Consider the following 22,972-nt stretch of genomic DNA (forward strand, 5'->3'; position numbering starts at 1 on the left):
TAATCCACTGCTGAGAAAGGGGAAGGCAATATGTCATGTGATTGAATGCCGCTGTTAATCAAGCTTTTATTTTTGTACATATTGTCTGATTAAGTTTCCTAGGCTAACATTAGATAGGTACTAATGGCATGGCATGAGCTATATATATACACAATACTAATATCCTTATGCTTGGTTTCGTATCTGTTTTTCTACAGAACAATATAAGAAAGGAATAATTACAGGTGGAGCCAGTGTTCAGGTGCCAAAACTAACACAAGAAATGGGAAACAAGTTGGTGGAGCTTGAAAATAAAATTTCTGAACTTCAAAATTTTGGTGACAACTTGGCACAAAAGATGGAAAGTGCTGCAGTAAGTCAAACTTTTCTTTCAAAGTCTTGGAATTAAAAACACCTATATTTAGCCTAGTTTTTGCCTTCCAGGTTTTATTTGAAGAACCATGCAAGCAAATCTCTCTCCAAACTTTTACACATTGTAAACTGTAAAATATAGAAAGTATTGCATTTATCCTTTGGAGTTTTGGCTCCTTACTTGGAAAACCAATAGTATCTGTTATCAGCAGAAACTGTTTTTTGGAATTCAACTAAACTTCAAATGCAGTTTTTGCATCATATATGGATGTGATACCTGGATACCTTCAAAGTGGGTAATCCAACTTCAGGGTTTTACATGTTGCAAGTTGGTGGTGTGGTTAATCACTCCATGAGGTTGCTCAAAATTCTAATTTTATTTATTACAGATGTGTAAATGGCAGAGCATTGAAGGAGAGGAGAGTGTTACCACTCGACTGGTGGAGCTCCTGGAGAAAATGAGGCTCATGTTGTACAAAGCTTCACATACAGGTGAGCACTAAACTATTCAATTGTATGTGTGCATGCATGCATGTGATTTGGTGTGGAAGAGTAATCAAGGGAACTGAGGTTTTAGCAGCAATCAAAAGAATGTATTACAAGGATAAAGTCTATTCAGGTAATAACAGACAACAACAACAAAAAAACATGAAACAACCAAAATAAAATGTACAAAGAAACAAAAGTAAATGAACAATGTGGATACCACTTAGGAGCATGAACATTTAGGTAAAGGGGCCCTAGGGTCCATAATTTTTATCTTAGATGTTTTTCCCTTGAAATATCTGCCTTTTTTTTCAAGCACTTTGTGAAGTGATATAGTATTGTTGGTATTTATATCATATCTATGATAGAAGGTCATGTTCTAATGAGGCAATGATGGTTTGGTCTTTACTTCATGCCATTTTTGATAGATTGATAACTGATCTGTAACTGATCATTGACCAATGAAGGATCACAATAATACTTACATTGGCCAATGTTAGTACTGTTCATTGGAGGTTTTTAAAACTTTGTATGAAGAAATAATATCTTATGAGATATGCATGTTACTGGATGATTGCATTCAAACTTTATAAAAAAAGAGTTGAATATGTTTAGAATAGGAAGATATTTGTGCTTCAGGGAACTCACTCAGAAGAAATTTGCCCCTCAGTACATGCACAATAAAGGTTTAATATCTTCAGAGGAGGCTGATTTGTGTACCTCAGGCAACTTACATACGATATGTTCAGAGGAGGATATTTGTACCTTAGTAAACTCACTCACAGATCTAATTTTATTTTGTAGAAGAACTAACCCAGAAATCCTCAGCACTTTACACTTTTGAAAAGTTGTACAGTCAAGCTATGCAACTACAAGTTCAGGTTAGTAAAACTCCCCTTTGTTTTGTGATCTACCCATCTTTTAACAGGAGTGTGATTGGTTTAGTTGTTTAGTTTGCACAGCTTCAAAATAATCAATACTTATTATATAGATAGCAGTGTTTTATCAAATGTTCCCAGTGTAATAAATTTTGATAATTCACACTGTAAAATAAATTTGGTATTTTCATTCACACACTTTCTTCCGCCAAAACGTCACAACTTTGATATCAATCCGATTGCCAGTCACAGAATTTAAAATTCATATTGAAAATGTCAATAAATTATGAAGAAAATCTATATCATAAATAGGATAATTAATTGGTTATCCTGAATAACTAAAATATTATCATTTGTGCCAAGAAAGCTGGAGTATTTAACTCGTGCAGGGAACAAGTTCCGCGCACTAGTTAAATCTAGGCATCCTTCAGCACTCAAGATAATATTTTGGTTATTCACTCTTTCCAATTAATTATATTATTATGATTTGAATACATTTAGAAAGATGTCTGGTTTAGACAAGTTTTGGATAAGATAGGTTGCAGTGTAAGATATTCTCCTTATAACAACACAGATGGGTAGAGTGACGATTGGTTCGTTCAGTGCCAGCATGATGTGTCCTAGTGGGTTGCCATGCCAACCTGTTGGCTATTGCTTCTGTTAGCTAGCACAATAAAGATCCATCTCTGTGTGTCAGTCCAGTACACAATAGGGTCTGTTTTATTTGGTCAATCATTCTCATCATGAAATGCATGTAATATCTGGCATAGGATGTAAACCATAATCAATCAATCCATCAATCTATCTATCAATCTAACGACACAAATGGGAAAAGTAGGTTTGTTATCTGTCAGTTAGTGTTAGGAATTGATGGAAATTTCCAGATCAATGACTGTTGTATGCAACATCAACCAATAATTGATGATCAGTGTTTGGGAGTTTGATTGGGATGACCCTTCAATACCGTATTGCCAGAGTACCCCCATTCCTTGGTTTGGTTATTATTATATCTTATGTAAATGTGTGAAATCGTCATCAATAAAGCCATGTGTTGACTTGAAGCCTATCCACCCAAGCTGATGGACAACAAATGGATCCTCCAGTGTTATGGTTAAAAATAGAAAACATTGTCTGTCAACAGAAAGATAAATAATCCAGTCAGACAAGATAGAAGATGATTTCAAAAAGGAGGATAAAGACAAAACCTTCATATTTTTAAGATATAAATGAATCAGTCTTGATATCTTGAAATTGATCATCGAATCGAAGCTCCCAAAATGACTGATAACTGGATGTTTAGGGTGATCAGTGCATCACAATGTCAGTCTGTTTTTATATCCACTGCAAACAAAGTTTGGGGGTATACTGGAATCATTCCATCTGTCTGTCCATCCATCCGTCTGTCAATATATCTTGTCATTGCAACTCCTCCTAAACCACTCAAGGGATTTTGATGAAATTTTGTAGGTAGTTTGGGCATCTTATGTAAATGTGCATAAAGGAATATAGTTACTGTCGAAGAACTCCAATTTAACTTAAGGGTTTTACATGTAAAAATATGATCAGCACAAATCATTAAACCACTCAGGAGATTTTGACTAAATTATATAGGAAGGTTTAGCATCATATTTGGTTTTGTATGAAGGAATTAAGTTACTGTTGGAGAAATTCAAAGGAAGACAATTCAACTTCTAGGTTTTACCTGTCAGAGTAATACCTCCTTACCTGCTCCATGGAATTTCATGAATTTTTATGGGAAGGTTGGTATGTAGATTGTGTGAATGTATATAGCTCGTCTCAGAGGACTTGAAAAGAAAGATAATTGACATTACAAGTTATATATTTAACTTATATTTGAAGCTGGGGGTATTCTCTTTGTGAGTCTGCTCACATTATTTCTAGTTTAAATTGTCTGTTCCTTTTTAAGATAGTGAAACTAGAAACATTTACAATTGTTCTATGAAATTTATCTAAATATAACAGATAAAGTATGAATTTCAGTTTCTGTTAGACTCAGTCTAAACTCTAAGTGTACCTTCTCCTTTCCACCCCTGTGTTACCCAAGTTGACCCCTTCTGAAAGGTCAAACAAAGTTTTATGGTTTTTCCCAATTACAGATCTAGATTTAACATGAACAACCCTAAATAACAGTTTTTTCTAATTCTAATTGTAAAGTTAAGTGCTCTGGATTATTGAATGGTCATAAAATATGTTTTATTTCCATGTTCAAAAGCAACACAAATTCAATTTACTTGATATCTGTGGGTTCTATTGACTTTCAATAAAACTCAATGTAGGCCTATCACAAAAGGCAATAGAATAAAACTGCACATTTAATGTTGTTAGGTATTGTTCCTTTTAAAAATCATGTAGAGATTTAGAGATAGAAACCAGACAAATTTTGATAAGTACTGGTCTATTTAAAGACTGTGCTGTTTAGGAATGAAACAATTTGTTAATATTAGCACAGAAAGAGCATGCAGTTTAAAAGGAAATAATTCATTAACCATAACACTTAATGTTGTTTAGTAGTAGTCTTTGTAAGAATCATGCAAATTCTGTAGAATGTGATACATCCCAAAATAGGCTACACATTTTTATTTTTGTTATCAAGTTGCTTTATAGATATGATGAAATGTATAATTTTTCGTTTCAATCTGTCTGCTCTTAAGAGATAACCATATTGAAAATCCAACAGTTTCTAATGTATTTTAGTGTCATTCAAAGAGTTATCTCCCTTAGTTTTGAATTTTACTGTGCATTTTTTATTATTTTTATCCCCTAAAAACAAAGGTTATATGCAAAGCCACATGCTAATTTCTGATTACTATAACATTTTAAACAAAATATCAAAAATAAAAGTATGTAGGCTTTCCAACCATGAATCACATTTTGCATGATTTTTTATCTCAAGTTGAGAACTTTCTCAAAACCTGTATTTTTCCTTTAATCTTCAATTTCAAGTGATCTGATTGGTGGAAATTTGAGTTGAGAAAGGATTTGAGGAAAATCTCAATTTGAGATGCTTTATGGAACTGTACCCTTGTCTACATACAGATAAAGCAGTTTCAGAAGAAATACTTGATTATTAACATCTCGTAATGATGTTAAGAACTGGTCTACATAAAGATACTGTATTTTAAGAGGAAATAATGCATTACACACTGCTTATAATATTGTTGAGTATAGGCCTACTTGCAATTTAGAAATAAAGTGATTCATCAATAAATTAGATTTAATATTGTGAAAAACTTTTAGTTTCAAAACATGTTTAAAAAAATAAAAAAATGATTTATAAAAGAGGTATTTGTAAGGTTTGTAAATATCATACAGTAAGGCATTAAAGTTATTCATATATGGCAATGAAATCTGTTGTCATACCCCCCCTCCTCTGTTGGTATATTGGAATCACCTTTTTTGTATATAAATGTACATTTGCTGGACTCAAACACCAATTTTCAATTAATTAATGGGCTTATTTCACCTATAATTTTACCTACTCCTGTGTATTGTTATTACTTGAAATTGAATTGGACTATATAATTAACCATTTATCATTTTCAATATTTTAACTGCTTTGGTTTTTTTTCAGTTAACCAATCTCCGTTTGAGCCAACTTGAGAGAAACAAAGAAATAGTGACCATGAAGCGACAATTACTTGTACAAGAAGCAAACAACCTTCTTTTGCAAGCAGACATTGCAAGACGAGAGACAGAACTCCATTGGCATAAACAGCATGCAAGGAAGGGTACACCTATTAAACGATGGAACACTTACGGAGGAATGGAAAGTCGTGTGGTAAGGATTACCAGTGGTGCAATTTCACCATGTGGTTATTTAGGTATCAGTCTCTGTAAGAATCAGGCAGTGGGTGAAATATGGTATGAAAGAACCCACCATTTTGAAAGTTTAATTTTACAATATGCATGATTAGAATCAAGAAAAAAAGATGATCTGTATAACTTTCAGTTGGTAAATTGTGTTATAATTTAATTGAAATGCACTGAAAAAGAACATTTCAAGTGCAAATAACTCTGTCAGAAACCTCATTTTTCTCACATTATATTGAAAAATTTCTGAGCTAATCTAGTGATGCAGAGATAATGGTCTTTCTAAGTAGAGAAAGCATCTTTGGGTGAAATTATATTGTCAGATCGTTGGGTTTTGACATGCAAGTTTCTGATTTTTTCCATTTTGCCTGATTCTTACAAAAATTTACACACTATTTGCCTAATTCTTACAAAAATTTACACACTAAAGAACTTAATTGATTTAAAACTTTCATTAATGGGTGATAGGCATACATGTACCTGCAAGTTGTTGCTTCTTTAAGCTGGCACATTTAATGTCAAACTAGTACAGAGCAGTGTGTGATCCTCATCCTGAAATGCATAGGATATATTTATATGATTTAAAACTACTATCAGTTACTGTAAAAGTACTATTTTTCGTGGGGTACCAATCTTCGTTGATTTCATGGGTAGGCCAAACAACAAATTTCAGTTCTCAACAAAAATGAGATTCCTAATAATGTGTATCCTGAAAACCTCCAAACCACAAATTATAGAATCCATGAACTTGTGTTTCTTCCCTAATCCATAAAAATTGGTATCCAAGGAAAAAGTACTTTCACAGTAGCCTTTTTTTATTACATCGATTTTGAGTTAATTTCATATGAATTTCACATGACATTTTCTGCCTTTATTATTAGTTATTTTTCAAACGAATTTTCTTAAAGAACAATGCCAATCAATAATTTGCCTATGTAGTCAAATGTGTTGTGTTTTAGGGCAAAATGAGGTCAATCGACTCAGTGAATTAAAAAATTCTAAGGGAATAATATATATATAATTGACCAAGGATTTATATAGTACACTATAGTCTATAATAAAAACCCTTGAATTGACATGCAAACTGAGGCCAAAAAAATAAAATGTCTGTTTCCTGTTACCCTAATTATCCTATTGTTTGTGCCTACCCTAAACATTTAATGGCCGATTCAACTCAAACAACGTTAAAGTCTGGATTGTTTCCCTTTTGACTCCATGTAAAATATTTAAAAAAAAAAAATTTCCCTACCTACCCTTTTTTTCATGTTGGTAGCAGGAAACAAGACATTTTTTGATTTGGCCTGAGTGTTTTATTTTGTTATATATATATATATTAATGCTCACTAAAGGAACCTCAGGAGAAAACAACATTTTCTAACTTTATGTAAGTACAACAATGTTGTAACCTCGTTATTTATTAGCACAAAACTGTTTTCATACGACCACTAAATTTATGGCTTGGCCTATGTTAAGATGGAGCTATATATATACTAAAAAACATTTGACTTTGTTGATTATATACTGTTATGTTGTTACATACAGCTGATGTCTCCACCAATGAGAATATACCAGACTCTCTAGAGTATATGCTTTGCGTCTGGGTTAAAGTTCACAGTCACTTCCTAAATGCATATGTCATTTCCAAAATACATCACTTCTGACCGAATGATTTTGGGCCATTCATGTTTTCAGTTCATCTTCGTACATAGTAATGATGCTCTGTCCCTATAACCGAGATATTGATATTCCCACATTTACCGATGCTCTGTCCCTATTACCGAGATATTGATATTCCTACATTTACTGATGCTCTGTCCCTATAGCCGAGATATTGATATTCCCACATTTACTGATGCTCTGTCCCTATAGTCGAGATATTGATATTCCCACATTTACTGATGTTCTGTCCCTATAACTGTAATATTTATATTCCTACATTTACTGATGCTCTGTCCCTATAGTCGAGATATTGATATTCCTAGATTCACTGATGCTCTGTCCCTATAGCAGAGATATTGATATTCCCACATTTACTGATGCTCTGTCCCTATAACCGAGATATTGATATTCCCACATTTACTGATGCTATGTCCCTATAGTTGAGATATTGATATTCCCACATTTACTGATGTTCTGTCCCTATAACTGTAATATTTATATTCCTACATTTACTGATGCTCTGTCCCTATAACCGAGATATTGATATTCCCACATTTACTGATGCTCTGTCCCTATAGTTGAGATATTGATATTCCCACATTTACTGATGCTCTGTCCCTATAACCGAGATATTGATATTCCTACATGCTGTTTTTTCATTGGTTCAATAAATCTCTAACTAAAGTCCAATAATCATCAACAAAAAATGAACTCACAGCATCCTATGACATGTTAAATCTTGCACTCTATTTAATATAGATTACCAATGGTAATATTAATACCTAATACATGTATTTCCATATAAGGTTCTAGTACAACCCTACCCATATTCCAGATGTACTTTGAAAGCTTTCAATCTGTGTCTGAAACTTATGCTGTCTCAAACATGTGATTGGTCTTCTGCAGGTCGAGGGCCAAGAAACTGAATGTATTCCACCTTACAAAAGATTTGCCAAAGGGAGGAAAGAACCAGCCGAGCCAGCTGTAGCAGCAGACAACATTGCTGAGACAGCAGAAACAGGTAATGGTTTTAACCTTTTTTTTATACAACCTCAAAACATTGGCGGTCATATAATGGTATGACACTATTGTAGTCTTTGTCATTACAGTCCATAGATACTTGTTTTTTGTGCATTGACCTGAATATTGGTTACTAGATCCTTATATATACTTTTACCACAAGGTTCCAAACCATACAAAAAGGTTGATATTGATTTTTTGGTTTTGGCCCAAACTGTTTAAGAATTAGGGTCCAAGTAGGGGCCAACAAAAAAAAGACTTCCCTAGAGTTTAACTTCTAGTTTATATCTTCAGTAAAAGCATATGGAATGTCTATAATGTTCAAAAATTCAATAATATTCCATACCAAAAAGGTCGGACTGGGGGTTGATATTGAGGGTTAATATTAGAATGAGGGGCCAAAAAGTGGGCAGAAACAAATTATATTATGAAGTATGGAGTTGATTATAAGTACATATCGGTTTTGGCCTGAACTGTTAAAGAATTAGAGGCCAAGAAAGGGCCAAAAAAGACTTCCATAGAGTTTTAACATTTAGTTCATATCTTTAGTAAAAGCATTTGGAATGTCTATAATATTGTTCAAAAGTATTCCATACCAAAAAGGTGGAGGCTGGGGTTTGATATTGGGGGTTAATATTAGAGTGAGGGGCCAAAAAGGGGACAGAAACAAGTATTTTCTGAAGTATGGAGTTGATATAAGCACATATTTCTTTGAAATTGAACAACAAGGAAGGCTAAAATTTAATTTAAGGTTGTGACTTGACCCAAATTATGAAGAAATGTGCCATAAATAAGTTTTTTGTCTGATGTCTTAATGATAACTTGAGTAAAACAATATGGTTCTCTAAATTTGTACCAGAAAGTTCTATTATGGCAAAGGAATGGATTTAGGTTCTGACTGGATCAATTTGGGAATTAAGGGCCAAATAGGGGCCACTTCAATTCTTGTCAAATTCTTATCCTTTGTCATATGTCTTACCGCAATTAAATTTCAATTTAAGCTGTATCAAGCTTGAGTTGTGTGTCCATACTTGTCTCAACTGTTCAGGGTTCAACTTCTGTGGTCTTATCAAGATGCACTTTGCAAAGTACTTAATTTATGAAGTAGAAAGTTTTTTTGCTCTGTCATGCCATGAATTCATTTCTAGTGGATTTCAGTCAAAACTATTTTAAAAACACTATTTTAAGTACTTCTTTTTGTAAGAATCTGGCAAATTGTTTGTAAGGTGTGGCACATGAAGGAAAAAAGGGAAAAAATGAAGATTTCATTGCATTTTCCAAGTATTTATACCTTATTACCTCCAGAATTATCATCAACGTATTGATAAAGTTTGCCTTTTTAAGATATTGAAAGGTCCATACTTCCAGTCTTTAGTGGAGTCTCATTTACTTTTGTTACTTTGTGTGTATTATTTTGGTTATTTTATGTTCTTCGTTGTGTGTGTCTGTATTGCGCAAGAACTCTAACAAATAGACTTTTGAAACAGGGTTATGTTGCTACGAGATTGAAGTCATCACTACGGAAGTTTTATGGTCATCTTCATGAACTTGTGGATCCTTATGGTGTATCCATCTGCACCATGAAAACTGATTTATTCAACGTGTCATAGTTTGCCTTTCCTCGTTTGTCTCCGCCGGACTTGACTTTTTATAAGCAACTCAGCGGGTGTTTCTAGAACAGCAGAGGACACTTACCCTACCGGTGCAACTGCTCCATGCTCCCGGTTTTTAGCGGAGTCTGAGTTGTTCATTTATTTTTGTTACTTTGTATGTATTATTTTGGTTATTTTTATGTTCTTTGTTGTGTTTGTCTGTTTTCCATGTCTGTTCTTTGTCCCTGGATTACATTCTTTTTGTTTCTGCTAGAATCCTGGTTCCCTTGATTACTCTTTTGTTGAAATGCACTGTGATGAAATGGCTGAAAAATTTTCTTACAAGTTTCTCCTATATATGCAGTCAAAAAGTATCTACACCACAGATGCTTCAGGATAAATTGAAAGTTATCTGGATATATATTTAGTATATTTGAGGCAAAAAAGACAAATAGAGAAAAATTATGTGCCACCCACTGCCTGGTTCTTTCTCAGATAAGTATTTAAATGTGGACTGCATACCAATCTAAATTCATGACGTCACAGTACCAAATCAGTCTATATAAATTAACATGGTTTCTTCAAAAAGAGGCAACCAATCAGGAAGTTTGTTACAAATCATATTAAATTATACAGAAAAAGATTGAATTGAAATTATGTTATATTTTAAATCAGTGTTTTTACTGTGATTGTGTTTATATTTATTGTTCATTTTTTTCACAATTAGCAGTTTTTTTAACATGTTTGCGAATAATTTAATAAATAATTCACATAAACTCCATTTTATCATTGTTTTACCACAGGCTGGCCATTTATTTTTGATTTTTTTAAATAATGGCATGAATGGCCAGCCCATGGTAAAACAATGATAAAATGAAGTTTTCGTGATTTATTTCAATTATAATTAGGACTAGTTTCTTTATATTTTTGAATAGACGCAACCAGTGTGTTGCATGAAATGTAATGAAAGGTCCTGTATTTATCACTTTTTTACCATGGCCATTGTCTAAAGAGCTTTGAAGCACGTCATATTAGAATGAAAGTTAGCATGTGCTTAAGGCTTAGAATGCATACAGGTACAAATGCAGCTATTTAGCTTTTGTTGGTTGATTCATTTTCTTTTAATGTCTTTTAGATGAACCAAAAGATGAATCATTAGAAGTTGAACCTCCAGAATCTCCTGTAGAAATCCAACATAAAAGTTGTATTTATTTACCCATGCGTAAACAAACTGAAACAAAACATACAAAACTTCATAAAGAAATGTCTGTAGAAATTCCATTGGTTGATCAGGAACAGGAAGACACTGTCCGTTTTCTTCCTGATAATGTGCAAGATGGGCAAGTGGTCAGAGGTGAAAAAGGGGTGGAAATTTCATTGACGATTAAATTGCCGACTGCTAATATAAATCTACCTCGTGATATTTCTCAACAGGAATTAAACGTACCGAGAAGTACAAGAGAAGATGAAAGTATTGAAATGGAACCAGTGCTTCATAAGTCTGAAGCTAAATTTCCTGAACTTCTTATTCCGAAAATGCAAAAATCACCTAAATTAGAAAAAGTTAGCAGCATTGAAATTCCTGACGCAGGAAAATTAGAAAAAAGGAGTAGTATGGAAGTTTCAGATATTGAGCTTCAAATCAAATCTGATAAAGACAAATTATCAAAAGAAGAAGAAAGACTTAAACGTGAAAGTGATATTTCAATTGGGAGTGATTGTGTTTTTGTTGAGAGTAGTACTCCAAAACTGCCAAAGAAAATTATAATTCCTGTTCGTGTTACACAAATGTCTGATAGTGAACTTCCGTCTCATCAAACGTCTAGTCAGGAAACTCATCGAGAAACCATCACAATTTCACCAAAACTTGTTCATAAACCTCTACATAGAAAACCTCAAACCACTTCTCCATTAAATACGGCCCCCGTATCAGAGAAAACTTTCAATTGGCCAAGGGTTAGGCATGTGTCATATGTAGGTCACAGAATCAAACCAGCAGACGAACTTTTAGAGGAGAGTAAACGATATAGGAAAGGTCATTCAGCTTACATGAGTAGAATTCTACAAAAATATAAAACTGATGAATCTCGTAAATTTTTAATGGAAAGACAAAAAAGTCATGATAAGGAAAATATTGCAGAAGGCTATGTTCAGGCAATTGTGAAGAAATTGTCAAGAGAAGGGACCCCTGATATTACAGGGGAATCAACGCCGAAACAGTATGTCTCATATAGATCAGACTCTCCTCAGGGGAGATCAGAGTTTGTCCAACAGATTGTCAAAAAGTTATCTTCCCCTGCCGACCAAACACGTTCTCAATCATCTCCATTAAAAGATGTTACAAATGGTATTCCGAAAAAAGTAAAAAAATTGACAGAAGTTTTCGACAGTGGTAGTACTCGGAGTACTCCAGAGAGGGCCTTGTCTGACTCAGAATCTCAATCTCATAGATCACAATTACTTTCATCTAAATCAAAAGATCGAACTTTAAGTGTGACATATGACTCTTCCTCATCAACTTCTACATTAACCAGCATTGCAGGTGCTGCAGAAATTGTTTACCATCCGGAAACGTCTGTTTGTGCTCCATTGAATTATTCCTCACTGCCTCTTTTGAGTGTTAAAGAGGAAGACTCCTCCGATCTCCAGCAGTCTTACAGGGAAAGGGCAGCAACTACAACTACCTGTGATTCTGCTGCAGATCAGGGAGTCAAAAGTCAAGGTCAAATGGAAAAACAAGAACTTCATGTGACCTTATCACCATGGCAACAAATCAAAAGTGCATCACAAGAATTTTTTTCACATCATTCTCATGATGAAGGTTCTTCATCTCAACCATCAGGCTCAAAACGTTCTGAAGTCAAACTTCAAGTTGGACATAGACCAAGTAAAGTAAAAAAAGAAACTATTGGTGCTCTTTGTCAACAAAGTATGTTATCATTTGACCTTGGTTTGTCCTTGCAAGCCACTGAACAAGTTCAGTACAGGAAAGACAGTGAGGCCGACTCAGGATACTCAGGAAAAAGTCCACGTCCATTGTCATCTGGTTCCGACAGTGAACCATCATCCTCATCTGAAGATAAACGTAAAACTAAATCCAAGTTCTTTGAAACTCACTGGTTTCATAAACCAAAAAAATTCTTCAAAGTTTCGAAGTAAGTAATGTTAAATATATAAGATAATAACTTCCCAGAACATTTTATTTTTAATGCAATATAATGAAATAAAGAAAAAAAAATGACTAAAAATTTGAGTACCCCATCTGCATTTAAAACAGATTGTTTCTATTTTAGTGCTGTTTACACATATTATTTTGACGTGTGTACTTACATTTAATTGCCTTGTATCATCACTTAAATAGCATGTCACATCAATTTAAAAGGAAGCTCCTGCAAAGAGGTAATCACCTCATTTATCTTGTGGTAGCATGCTCATTTCAAATGAGTGAGTTTTTGGGTACGATCCTTAACCGAGTCTCAAAAAACAAAAACAAAAATGTTATGTGATCACCCCAAAGCACATGACCTATAGATATAGATTATTGTTTCTATAATAGCAGAGGATGCTACCCACCGGTGCACCTGGTCCATGCTCCCAGTTTTTAGTCGATTCTGAGTTGCTCATTTGCTTTTGTTTCTTTGTAATGTATATATGATCTTAGTTACTTCATGTTCTTTGTTGTGTATGTCTGTTTTCCATGTCTGGTCTTTGTCCCTGGATTACATTCTTTTGATTTCCACTATAACCTTGGTTCCCTTGATTTTTCTTTGAGTGAATGGCTCCGAATCAAAATGATTGAGTTCCAGTGGATTGACAAGCCTAATGAGCAGTTGCTTCTGTGAGTTACATTAAGAATTATACACAGCAGGTTAGACTTAATACAAATAAGGATCTTGTTGATTGACCAAGTGTATTAGTATATTGTCTTCTGCTTCACTGCTGGTGGTTCTGAGTTCATTTCTCAACTAGTCTTGAATTTTGTTGAGTGCATTGTGCTTTATAAAACATGGTGTTTCATTAATCATGATTTTGAAATATTTTAGGTAAAATACTTTTACAGAATTATTTGGTAAATAGATATGCATGGTATTTCTGTGAAATTAGATAGTAGCGTATTTACTAAATGTCTGTTCTAATGATTTACTTCATTGTGCTGACAATGACTCCGATATATTTTTTGCTCTGCATGAGTTAATTTTTATACCCGTGAAACATACTTTGGTGGTATATAAGACTTACCCTGTCTGTCTGTTCGTCTGTTTACATGTCTTCCATGACTCAGCAGTTTTTTTTATGAGTTGTCAAATGTGCATGGAGGAATATATTCATTGTCTGTTGCCTTCAAAGAGACACAACTGGAATTTAATTGTTTCATATTTAAATCCATTCTTAAGAGATTGATCATGGTATTTATTCTATTGAAGTCAAAACTTCAATTGAAACAGCTTGTGTTTGCACAATGTATGTAAACTAAGGGCTTGCTTTCAAGTAGAAATTTTTCTGCTAAATAGACATTTTTTTCCCGATTATTCAGGACCGCTCATTGGTCTCATAGTCTGCTGTGGGTTCAACCTCAGTCATATCAGATTCTGGAACTGGTACAGTGATGAAGTTACCGCTTCTATACCAAGCATGCTGCATAGAGATTGAGTGACGGCTGGTTAGCTCGTAGTCAGAATAGTGTGCTTGAGTGACTGCTGGCAATAGCTTCTGTGTTTTGTAACAGGAGAATGCATTGAGTTTTAACTAATTCGTGACAAAGCATGGTCTGTTTAATTTCAAAAGTTATTTCCCTTGATGCATGAATTATCTGTCATAAGATGTTAAGTGTCAGTCTCAGTAAGAATGGACAATATTTTTCATAATATTTATGATTTTGTTTTAATGCACTGATAATGAACATTTTGAGGGCAGATAACTCTTCTAAAAATCTCATTTTTCTAACATTCTATTGAAAATTTTCTGAACAAATCCAGAGATACAGAAATCAAATAGTGGTCTTTCCAAATATAGATATCCTCCCAGATAGAAATTATATTGTCAGATTGGTGGGGCCTTGACTTTTTTCTTTCTACCTGTTACACTAAACTACAATTAAAACATTAAATCCATTTCAAGCTATTTTTGAAGTACTTTTTCTGAAGTTGTAAGTAAATTTAGGTGGTTATAATATGTAGGGAATATTTATTAGATAATGATAAAAGTAAAAAATGTATATGCAAGTACTGAATCAATCTTACAAGTTTTACAGTTTTTTATTATACCACCAGCAGTTGGGTATATACTGAGTATGGCATTTGTCTGTCTCTCCATTTGTCCTTTCACATTTTTTAATTATTTATAGTTTTCCCTGTTACTTATCACAACAACTTGACATTTTATATATATGCTTTGGTATGTTATTTCATGGGGTTAGAGTTCAGACCAAGCAACATTAACTTTGTTTGACTATTCTAACCATTTGATTACTGGGGTAGAGAGCGGGGCCATCCTTCAGTTGTCAGTATCCTTTTAATTCCATTTACTTAGATGTTTTTTCTTTTTTTTCAGATGTTGAAGATACCATAATGGATTTACAGAGCTGTATTAATCTGCATTGAATCAAAACTTCAAAGTCACCATACAAAGTTGACTGTTTTTCTTCACACCATTTCGGATGTTTTTTCTTTGCAATTTCGGCTTTAATATCTTCTTTTTAGTTCATAGTTTTGCTAACAGTACTACCCCCATTGTCCATTTGTACATTAAAATGTGCCAAAGGTCAATATTCATAACCTCTAATTTAAGTAGAGACCAAATTGATTATTTTTAGTGCAATGATTTAATTTTTGAATTAGTGCTGTTGTTTTAGTCTTTTTGTTGTTAGTTCTTTGCTTTTATCTATTAATAAAACTTATTACTTTTATTTTAAAAGAAAATTTTGCTGTTTTTCTTTTGAAAAGATAAAAAACTTCATTAAAAATATATATCAAATGAGAAAGTAACTTTGACTTGGGTTATTTTGGAAAATATAGTACAATTGAGAAATGAACTTTACAGGCAATATATTGATAAGGTATGCATGCTTTGTAACGTTTTGAACAATTTTTCAGAAAGGTTGGGATGTGGTCCATTTCTTTCTTTGTATTGTTTTGACTTATTAATAACTACAATAGGACTGCTGTGTCAATTGCAGGCCAAATGTACTGATCTTTAATATTTTAGGATTATAAACCCAGCTTTTTCCTGGCTATAATGTTTGATCCTATTAAAAATGCAGTCACTCTGTACTATACTGTTTTTTCATTGCTTTTAAAGAAATTTAAATTTTTTGTATCAAAATATTTATTCATTTTACTTTGAAAAGTAATATTTGTGTACTTATTGCTTCTTTTTTTGTTCAATTTCAAGCTTTTAAATTCAAATTGTTTTGTCCAAAATGTTGGGGGGGGGGGGGGCAATACTAAAAGTGTTCTAGCATCAGTAATGTAAAAAGATAAATTTAAATACACAGTGTTAGAGTGTTAGGGAAATGATACTATATATTCAAAAAATTTCCTGTCATAAGTTCTTTTACTTAATTTCTCACTTTGTGTTTTTCTATTGGTGTTACAAATTCGAGATTTTTTTCAAAATTCTTCCTGGTATCAAAGTGGGAAGGTAGAGTTACTATATTATATGTTGATTAGAATGCTTAAAGTGCATAAATGTCAAAATTTGATACATTAATAATGAATTGTATTTATGAAACTAAAGTTAATTTGTTTATGTCAAATTGGATTGTATGTAGAAAAAGCAACTCTGTGATTCTTACTCAAATAATGTATGAAATGTTGTCATGACAACACATTTAATTCTTTACTACAGTGAAACCTGGATGAACTTTAACCTTTTGTAAAACATGCATAAAATCTGGTTGTTTTCATTCTTTTAATTTCTTGTGATTTCATATTCAGTACTTTAGCACTTTGATTATGTTACATTTCGCTTTTTTAAATACGTCAATGACAGGATATTTTTCTGACGCCTAAAAATTACTCTAAAAAGGGATCTTATAACATCACAGTGATTCAGAGGTTGTGCAGTACATGACTTTAGTATATCATCAAAAAAAAATTTCATTGTTTACTTTGTGTGACCGTCAGGTCTAAACTTCAGTAATAGTCCAGCTAGAGAACATGTTTCTATGGGCCATACTATTTTGTTTAAAAGTTTTGTATTTGGCAGGTAAATACAGGTTTCACTGTTTGTTTAACTCTGATTTATTTTCATGGTGCTGTAGATGTCTAATATTATTACAAACAGAAGAGTGGTCATATCATATTAAATTAAATTATATTACTTAAAATGTTTTTGTTTTCTTTTTTTCTGTGGCTTAGCGCATTTTTTGTTCGCTTTAAAAGATCACATGATGCAGAGAGTTGACCAGTTTACCACTGATTTAGAAGTGTTTTCAAGAAAACTAGTGTCGGTTCTGGAGACCTCTATCCCGGGATCCCACAGTCATCCTTAAGGAAAATAGGAAAAATAAGCATCATACCGATATATGCCGTAACACAAAATTTTTAATCTTAGAACACTCGATCTTATAGGCTTTTAAAATCTTGAAGTTAATTTCCATGTATTTGTTCTTATGCCGCTGGTGAGAAGTTTCGCCTTGAAACACCTGTACAACAAACCGAAATTCGTTCGTGTTAGTTCAATGCTGAGAATCGAATTTCCATGGATCATTGAATGATATCGCTTTCTTTACAATTTTCGATGTTTCAACTAAAATATAACATTTTGAAAAGAATCTGTTTCATTTAGGGGTGCCAGTTCCTTATTGAAATCCTCGGTGTTCTCAGGATAGCGTTCTCGTATTGAGAGCTGGAATGGTGGGTTCGGTTTCCGACCGAGTCGCACCAAACTGAAAATTGGCAATATGCCTTTTCGTCATGCACGCATTACTAAAGGGAATAGAATGACGACTGGTTTGCTCGGAGTCAGAATAATGTGGCCAAGTGGGTTGCCGTGCCTATCTGTGGACTGTTTCCTCTGAGAGCGCGTACAAAAAAAATCCAATTCTGCGTATTAGACTGGTACAAAACAGGGTATGTTCGATTTGTAAATCGTTTTAATCCTAAAATACATGAAATATCTGTCATAGGAGCAAGTTATTACAATCAATAAATTAATTAACACATTCCTTATTGGGTCCTCCTATGGTAACTACCACACATCGCGTCGTGAACGTCAAAATTGCCTTTTAGTGCCAGTCATATGAAATTCAGACACTGCCTATGGTAAATGTAATTCATGGTGTTGAAAAAAAACAACCGAAGAAATAAATTGAATGCTTTTGTTTGTCTTTATTTTTCGTGATATTCATTTCTGTTTTCAGATCTGTATTTCTGAGTAAACCATATCTTCATCTCCCACTTAGTTCAGGAAAATCATAACAAATCAAGAATGATAACTCTTTCAAAGTGCAAACTTCATATACAATCTATATAATTTCTTATCTTGAAATTACAACAACCGAACGACAAACTAAAGCTGTTAATCTGTAACTGTTTCTGAACCAGAAATAAAAGTGAATTTGGTAGGTTTTGTTGTTTATAAATCATATAAAGACTGGTATTTAAAACTGCATTAGCTCTCATTTTCGTAAATTTTTGTTTCTGTTGAAATATACCTTAACTTTGAATTATTTCTACTAAATTGTAATTTTCCTGTATAACTTCATTTGATATCCACAAATAAATGCATTAAATACATGAAATAAGTGTCTATATACTTATTGTCTTGCAAGACAACAAAATCGACCTAGAAAATCTGTATGCATGTGGTACCAGTATCGCATTGCATATCCCTGAGCAGGTGTACATCAAAACATGGATGCTATAAAAATATAGTGCATTTTCTTTTTGCCTCTCTACAAACTAATATTTTGTCAAAAGATATGAACAATGACTTATAAAATAGAGCAAACATCACACTGTAAGATGAAGAACTTTTTTAAAAGAAAATCTAACATAATATCATAAAAATGTTCCACTGAAAAGGTTGGTTTGGTGAGTGCAAAACGAAAATGAAAGTAGGGAAAATGGCTATTTATAGTTTGAGACTACTTTTCTGTCCGATCTTCGTGGACTCACCCTATTTTCTTTGCGGGAAATTGTTTTTCCACATGTCCTTAGAAATTCTACATAAGTGAAAGTTTTATTGAATCAATTTACATATTTTTTTTAAAAATCCTAAAACTATGCACTTCACTATAGAAGTCTATGGGAAAATTAATACGATACTGAGACCATGTGACTTCTTGTGACCTTAATCCGCGCATGTGCTGTAAAGGTCGCCTCTTCAATAACAAATCTGATCGCAAAGCGAAAGTGGTTATTCAACGGACCCAAGCAGTAAAAGAAGTTCGAATATAACGCAAGGATCCTTTTGAAATTTACCTATTCTGACATTATGTGGCTCAAATATGGTCATTATTTATTTGAAAACTAATCAAGAAGTAGATGAAATGTAATGAAAACAAGACACGTGCTAACCTGTGTATCCCTTATTGTTATTTTTACAAAGGTTTAGGTTACAGACCACCAATTCAACCAATGAGCATTTGGAACGTACGGGGCAAAAATAGTCCTACGCAGAAATTACCCCTGTTCCTCATAGTGCTGTGAAAAAAGTTCTTATCTTATTTAAAAAATTTAAACAGTTTCTGAAAGGAAAAACATTTCTGTACATTTTATAGGTGCATTTTGCTTCTTGTGATGTGAAGCCTAATCTCCATAATGATTTTTAAATATACCCCTATCTTGTGAAAACACTGGGATTTCCCATGCTATTTATAGACCCTTCACTTCCGGTGACCAGTACTGCACTGCAAGTCTGCTAACCCCACATGCCATTCTGAGGATTGTGAGCTGACATATGTAGAATCAAGCTGATATATAATCCTCTGCAGGTTAAAGTTAAGGTAAAGTCCAGAGAAGCCATTGAATATTGTGAAATTAGCATAGAAGCCTATGGGAAGTGGAATTAGTGGTTTTTAGCCTTAAAGTATTTTTAACGAGGTTCACTTTTGATAAAGTATCGAGTGTCTAGTTAAAAAAGTCGAGTATCGAGTCAAGAAAGTCGAGTATCGAATAAAAAAAGTCGAGTATCGAGTTAAAAAGGTCGAGTATCGAGTCACGAAAGTCGAGTATCGAGTCAAAAAAGTCCAGTATCGAGTTGAAAAAGTCCAGTATCGAGTTAAAAAAGTCCAGTATCGAGTTAAAAATGTCGAGTATCGAGTAAAAAAAACACAATTACAGAAAAGATATAAATAGGGTAAACAAACATGAAACATGAAGATAAAAAGTAATATGAAAAGACACTCCCTTTGTAGTTTTTTTTTATATTTAAACATCTGAGAAATGTCCCGTGCCAAGAGCGTGACAATAAAAATAGCTTCGTATAAAGTAGACATGTACGCACATAAAACGTGACGGTGTTCGTTGTCGGTGGAAGACTAAAAATGGTTCCTAACCACATCTTATCAAAAGTAAAGTGTTTCCTAAATCAAGTTGGTTCTGTCCGAACAAGAAAAAATATTCAGAAAATCCAAGACGAAATTAGAAAATTTGCGGAGTTACAATTTGTTATACAATGTATGATATGGGTAATAAATACTTTGATCGTGGTATTTTCACAAATAGGAAAAATCTAATCATATAATATAATAAAAAGCATGGTGTAATAGGAAGTAAAGTATAGCACCATATGATATAATCGATCTCCTTTATATTTTTGAGTCTCGTGAATTCGTCCATGTTTTCGAATATTTAAGGTTACTTTGCCTTGGGTTCGATTTTCCTAGAAAGCAAAATTAAAGTTCAAATTATTTGGTAACTCCTAAAATATACATTTTGCCATAAGTTAGGGACCACTCATTTTTTTCAAAGAAATTGCTTGAATTTTTTTCATCAGATAAAATTGTCAATATCTGTCCTTTTTGTGAAAATATTGTACAAAGTATCATTTCATCAGAAAATGCAACATTCAGGATTCTGAAAAAAGTCTAGAATTTAAAACATTGGTAACCGCGTGAAAAATTATTCGAAAAAGCCGGGGGTTGTGAATTTTTAAAATTCTTGAAAGATTATAAACAAAATTGTAATTAAAAATGGCAAATCTTTAAGGCTCTTATCACGTGTTTGGTAACTTATTGCACAGATACATTTGACGGCAGACTTTTTTTTATCGTTTACCTTCTTTATTTATGCACAAATTCCACAAAGTCTTATTGTAATGCTAATAAGAAATATTCAGATGAATAAAAGCTTTAAAGTCGTATGCACGCTTGACTGTTCAAACCTAGAATGTCTTTAATCAACGCTTATTGCTGATTGGAGAAACATTGAAAAGAAAAATACTTAAGTCGCTTAAGAGTCATACAAGTATTGTTTAAACTCCTGTTTTAAAATGACATGTATATATATGACGTCTGGTCAGAGAAGAAAAAAAAATAACCATCCCAGAAAATCAAAAGAAAAAACCCTCACATACAAATATTTTAGAGAAAAAGGAAAGAAAATCTTAATACGTTTTCTATGGATTTTTACTATCGATAGTCAGTAAAACTTTGTTCCTCTATAACAGTCACACTTCAGTTTTTGATATTATTGTATAACATCTCATGAGTGTATCAATCGGTCATCTCAGTCTATTTTCATTTCAGTCAGCATTTGAATGTCCACAGGCCGTCTGGTCAGAGAAGAAAAAAAAAATAATCATCCCAGAAAATCAAAAGAAAAAACCCTCACATACAAATATTTTAGAGAAAAAGGAAAGAAAATCTTAATACGTTTTCTATGGATTTTTACTATCGATAGTCAGTAAAACTTTGTTCCTCTATAACAGTCACACTTCAGTTTTTGATATTATTGTATAACATCTCATGAGTGTATCAATCGGTCATCTCAGTCTATTTTCATTTCAGTCAGCATTTGAATGTCCACAGGCGGGCCTGACGAGCGGACGGATCGTTGTTTTTTTTTCTCTGCAAATCGCCCACTTTACTGTTTTTGGTCTAACATTGGTTACAATATGTTAGAAATTCACTGCAATAAGCCGAATTCGCTTCAACCCATCAATCCAGTTGCTGTCCAATTTAAAAATTCTCCGAATATCCATCTAACCAAACAATTATGAAAAATCTAGTTAGGTTTTAGTTTCATGGCTCTACTGCTATGTTTCATTTTTGTATCTTTGTAATATGGGATGTCAAGTTACTGCTTTTTTTATTTTTAGTACGTCTTTTTTCCAGAAAATGTATTAAAATTCCGTATTATCTATTTTTATTAAGTATTTACAGTGTTTTAGCCCCCCTTTTTCCAAACAGCCGATAGGCATCGGGTGCATCATTTTGCCGTCGTCCGTAAGTACGTCCAAAATTATTTTCGTTAGCTAATTAAAACTCAGCAACCACTTTTGGAAATGATTTGACATTTGGTTTGCACCTTCAGCACCACGAGTTTTACCGATGTTGCAACTGAAATTTGAGTTTGGACTTTGGCGGGAATATTTGTGTCCAGTGGACACATTCTCTTTTAAAAGGTATTAAGAAGATAAACAGAATGAATTTAAATACTGATAACAATATAATGCTAGCACATCTATTTTGTAGGATTGTATATAAAGTTGTTTTATAGTCTTTAAACATAAAGTTTGTGACACGATAAATATAAATTGTATAAAAAATTAGTAAAACGTAATTTTCAGTAGGTTATTTAAAGAGAAAAGATATGAAGTAAAAAGTACATTTTCTTAATTTCCCAACTTGCCCAAAGACCGCTCTCTCTTAGATACAAATTAAAGATTGCTCTTTCAATCCATTTGGGGGTTGCACTCGATTTCAATAATTTCACATGAAAAACATTCAATCGACACATCGATGGCTTGTACTTGTTTATGGTAAAACAATCTGAAGAAACAGAAATTTTGGATTGACTTAAAGAGAAAATGTTTGCTGCCAGACAAACCGGTCACTGCATGTTCTCAAGCAACTATTCCGGATAGTATGCATATAATAGAGAACAAGATAACAAAGATTTGAAATTATTTTTTTGCTTTAATAGAAAGAAGGAATCCATATTAAATGAAACACAACACAAAATGAATACGATTTTCATTAATCTCATA

The 22,972-nt window shown here is 33.1% G+C and overlaps 1 protein-coding gene across 12 annotated transcripts in view; it reads left to right on the forward strand.

Moving 5' to 3' along the window:
* Positions 1–17,144, forward strand: part of LOC148620486 (uncharacterized) — an 83,406-nt gene extending 66,262 nt beyond the window's left edge. For 9 of the 12 annotated variants that reach the window (XM_088581390.1, XM_088581381.1, XM_088581383.1 and 6 more), the window contains 7 exons: positions 198–352; positions 741–843; positions 1,642–1,718; positions 5,308–5,514; positions 8,112–8,226; positions 10,953–12,972; positions 15,368–17,144. In XM_088581390.1, coding sequence (XP_088437516.1) covers positions 198–352; positions 741–843; positions 1,642–1,718; positions 5,308–5,514; positions 8,112–8,226; positions 10,953–12,972; positions 15,368–15,374 — 2,684 coding nt within the window. In that variant the 3' untranslated portion in view covers positions 15,375–17,144. Of the gene's footprint in view, positions 1–197; positions 353–740; positions 844–1,641; positions 1,719–5,307; positions 5,515–8,111; positions 8,227–10,952; positions 12,977–13,860; positions 13,887–15,367 lie in introns of those variants that run through there. The other 3 variants (XM_088581386.1, XM_088581387.1, XM_088581388.1) reach the window with 3 other exon arrangements.
* The last annotated feature ends 5,828 nt before the right edge of the window (positions 17,145–22,972 follow it).

This window comes from Perna viridis, chromosome 4 (genome assembly GCF_037379345.1).
Source record: "Perna viridis isolate PV_CMFRI_1.1 ecotype Kerala chromosome 4, ASM3737934v1, whole genome shotgun sequence".
Lineage (NCBI taxonomy): Eukaryota > Metazoa > Mollusca > Bivalvia > Mytilida > Mytilidae > Perna > Perna viridis.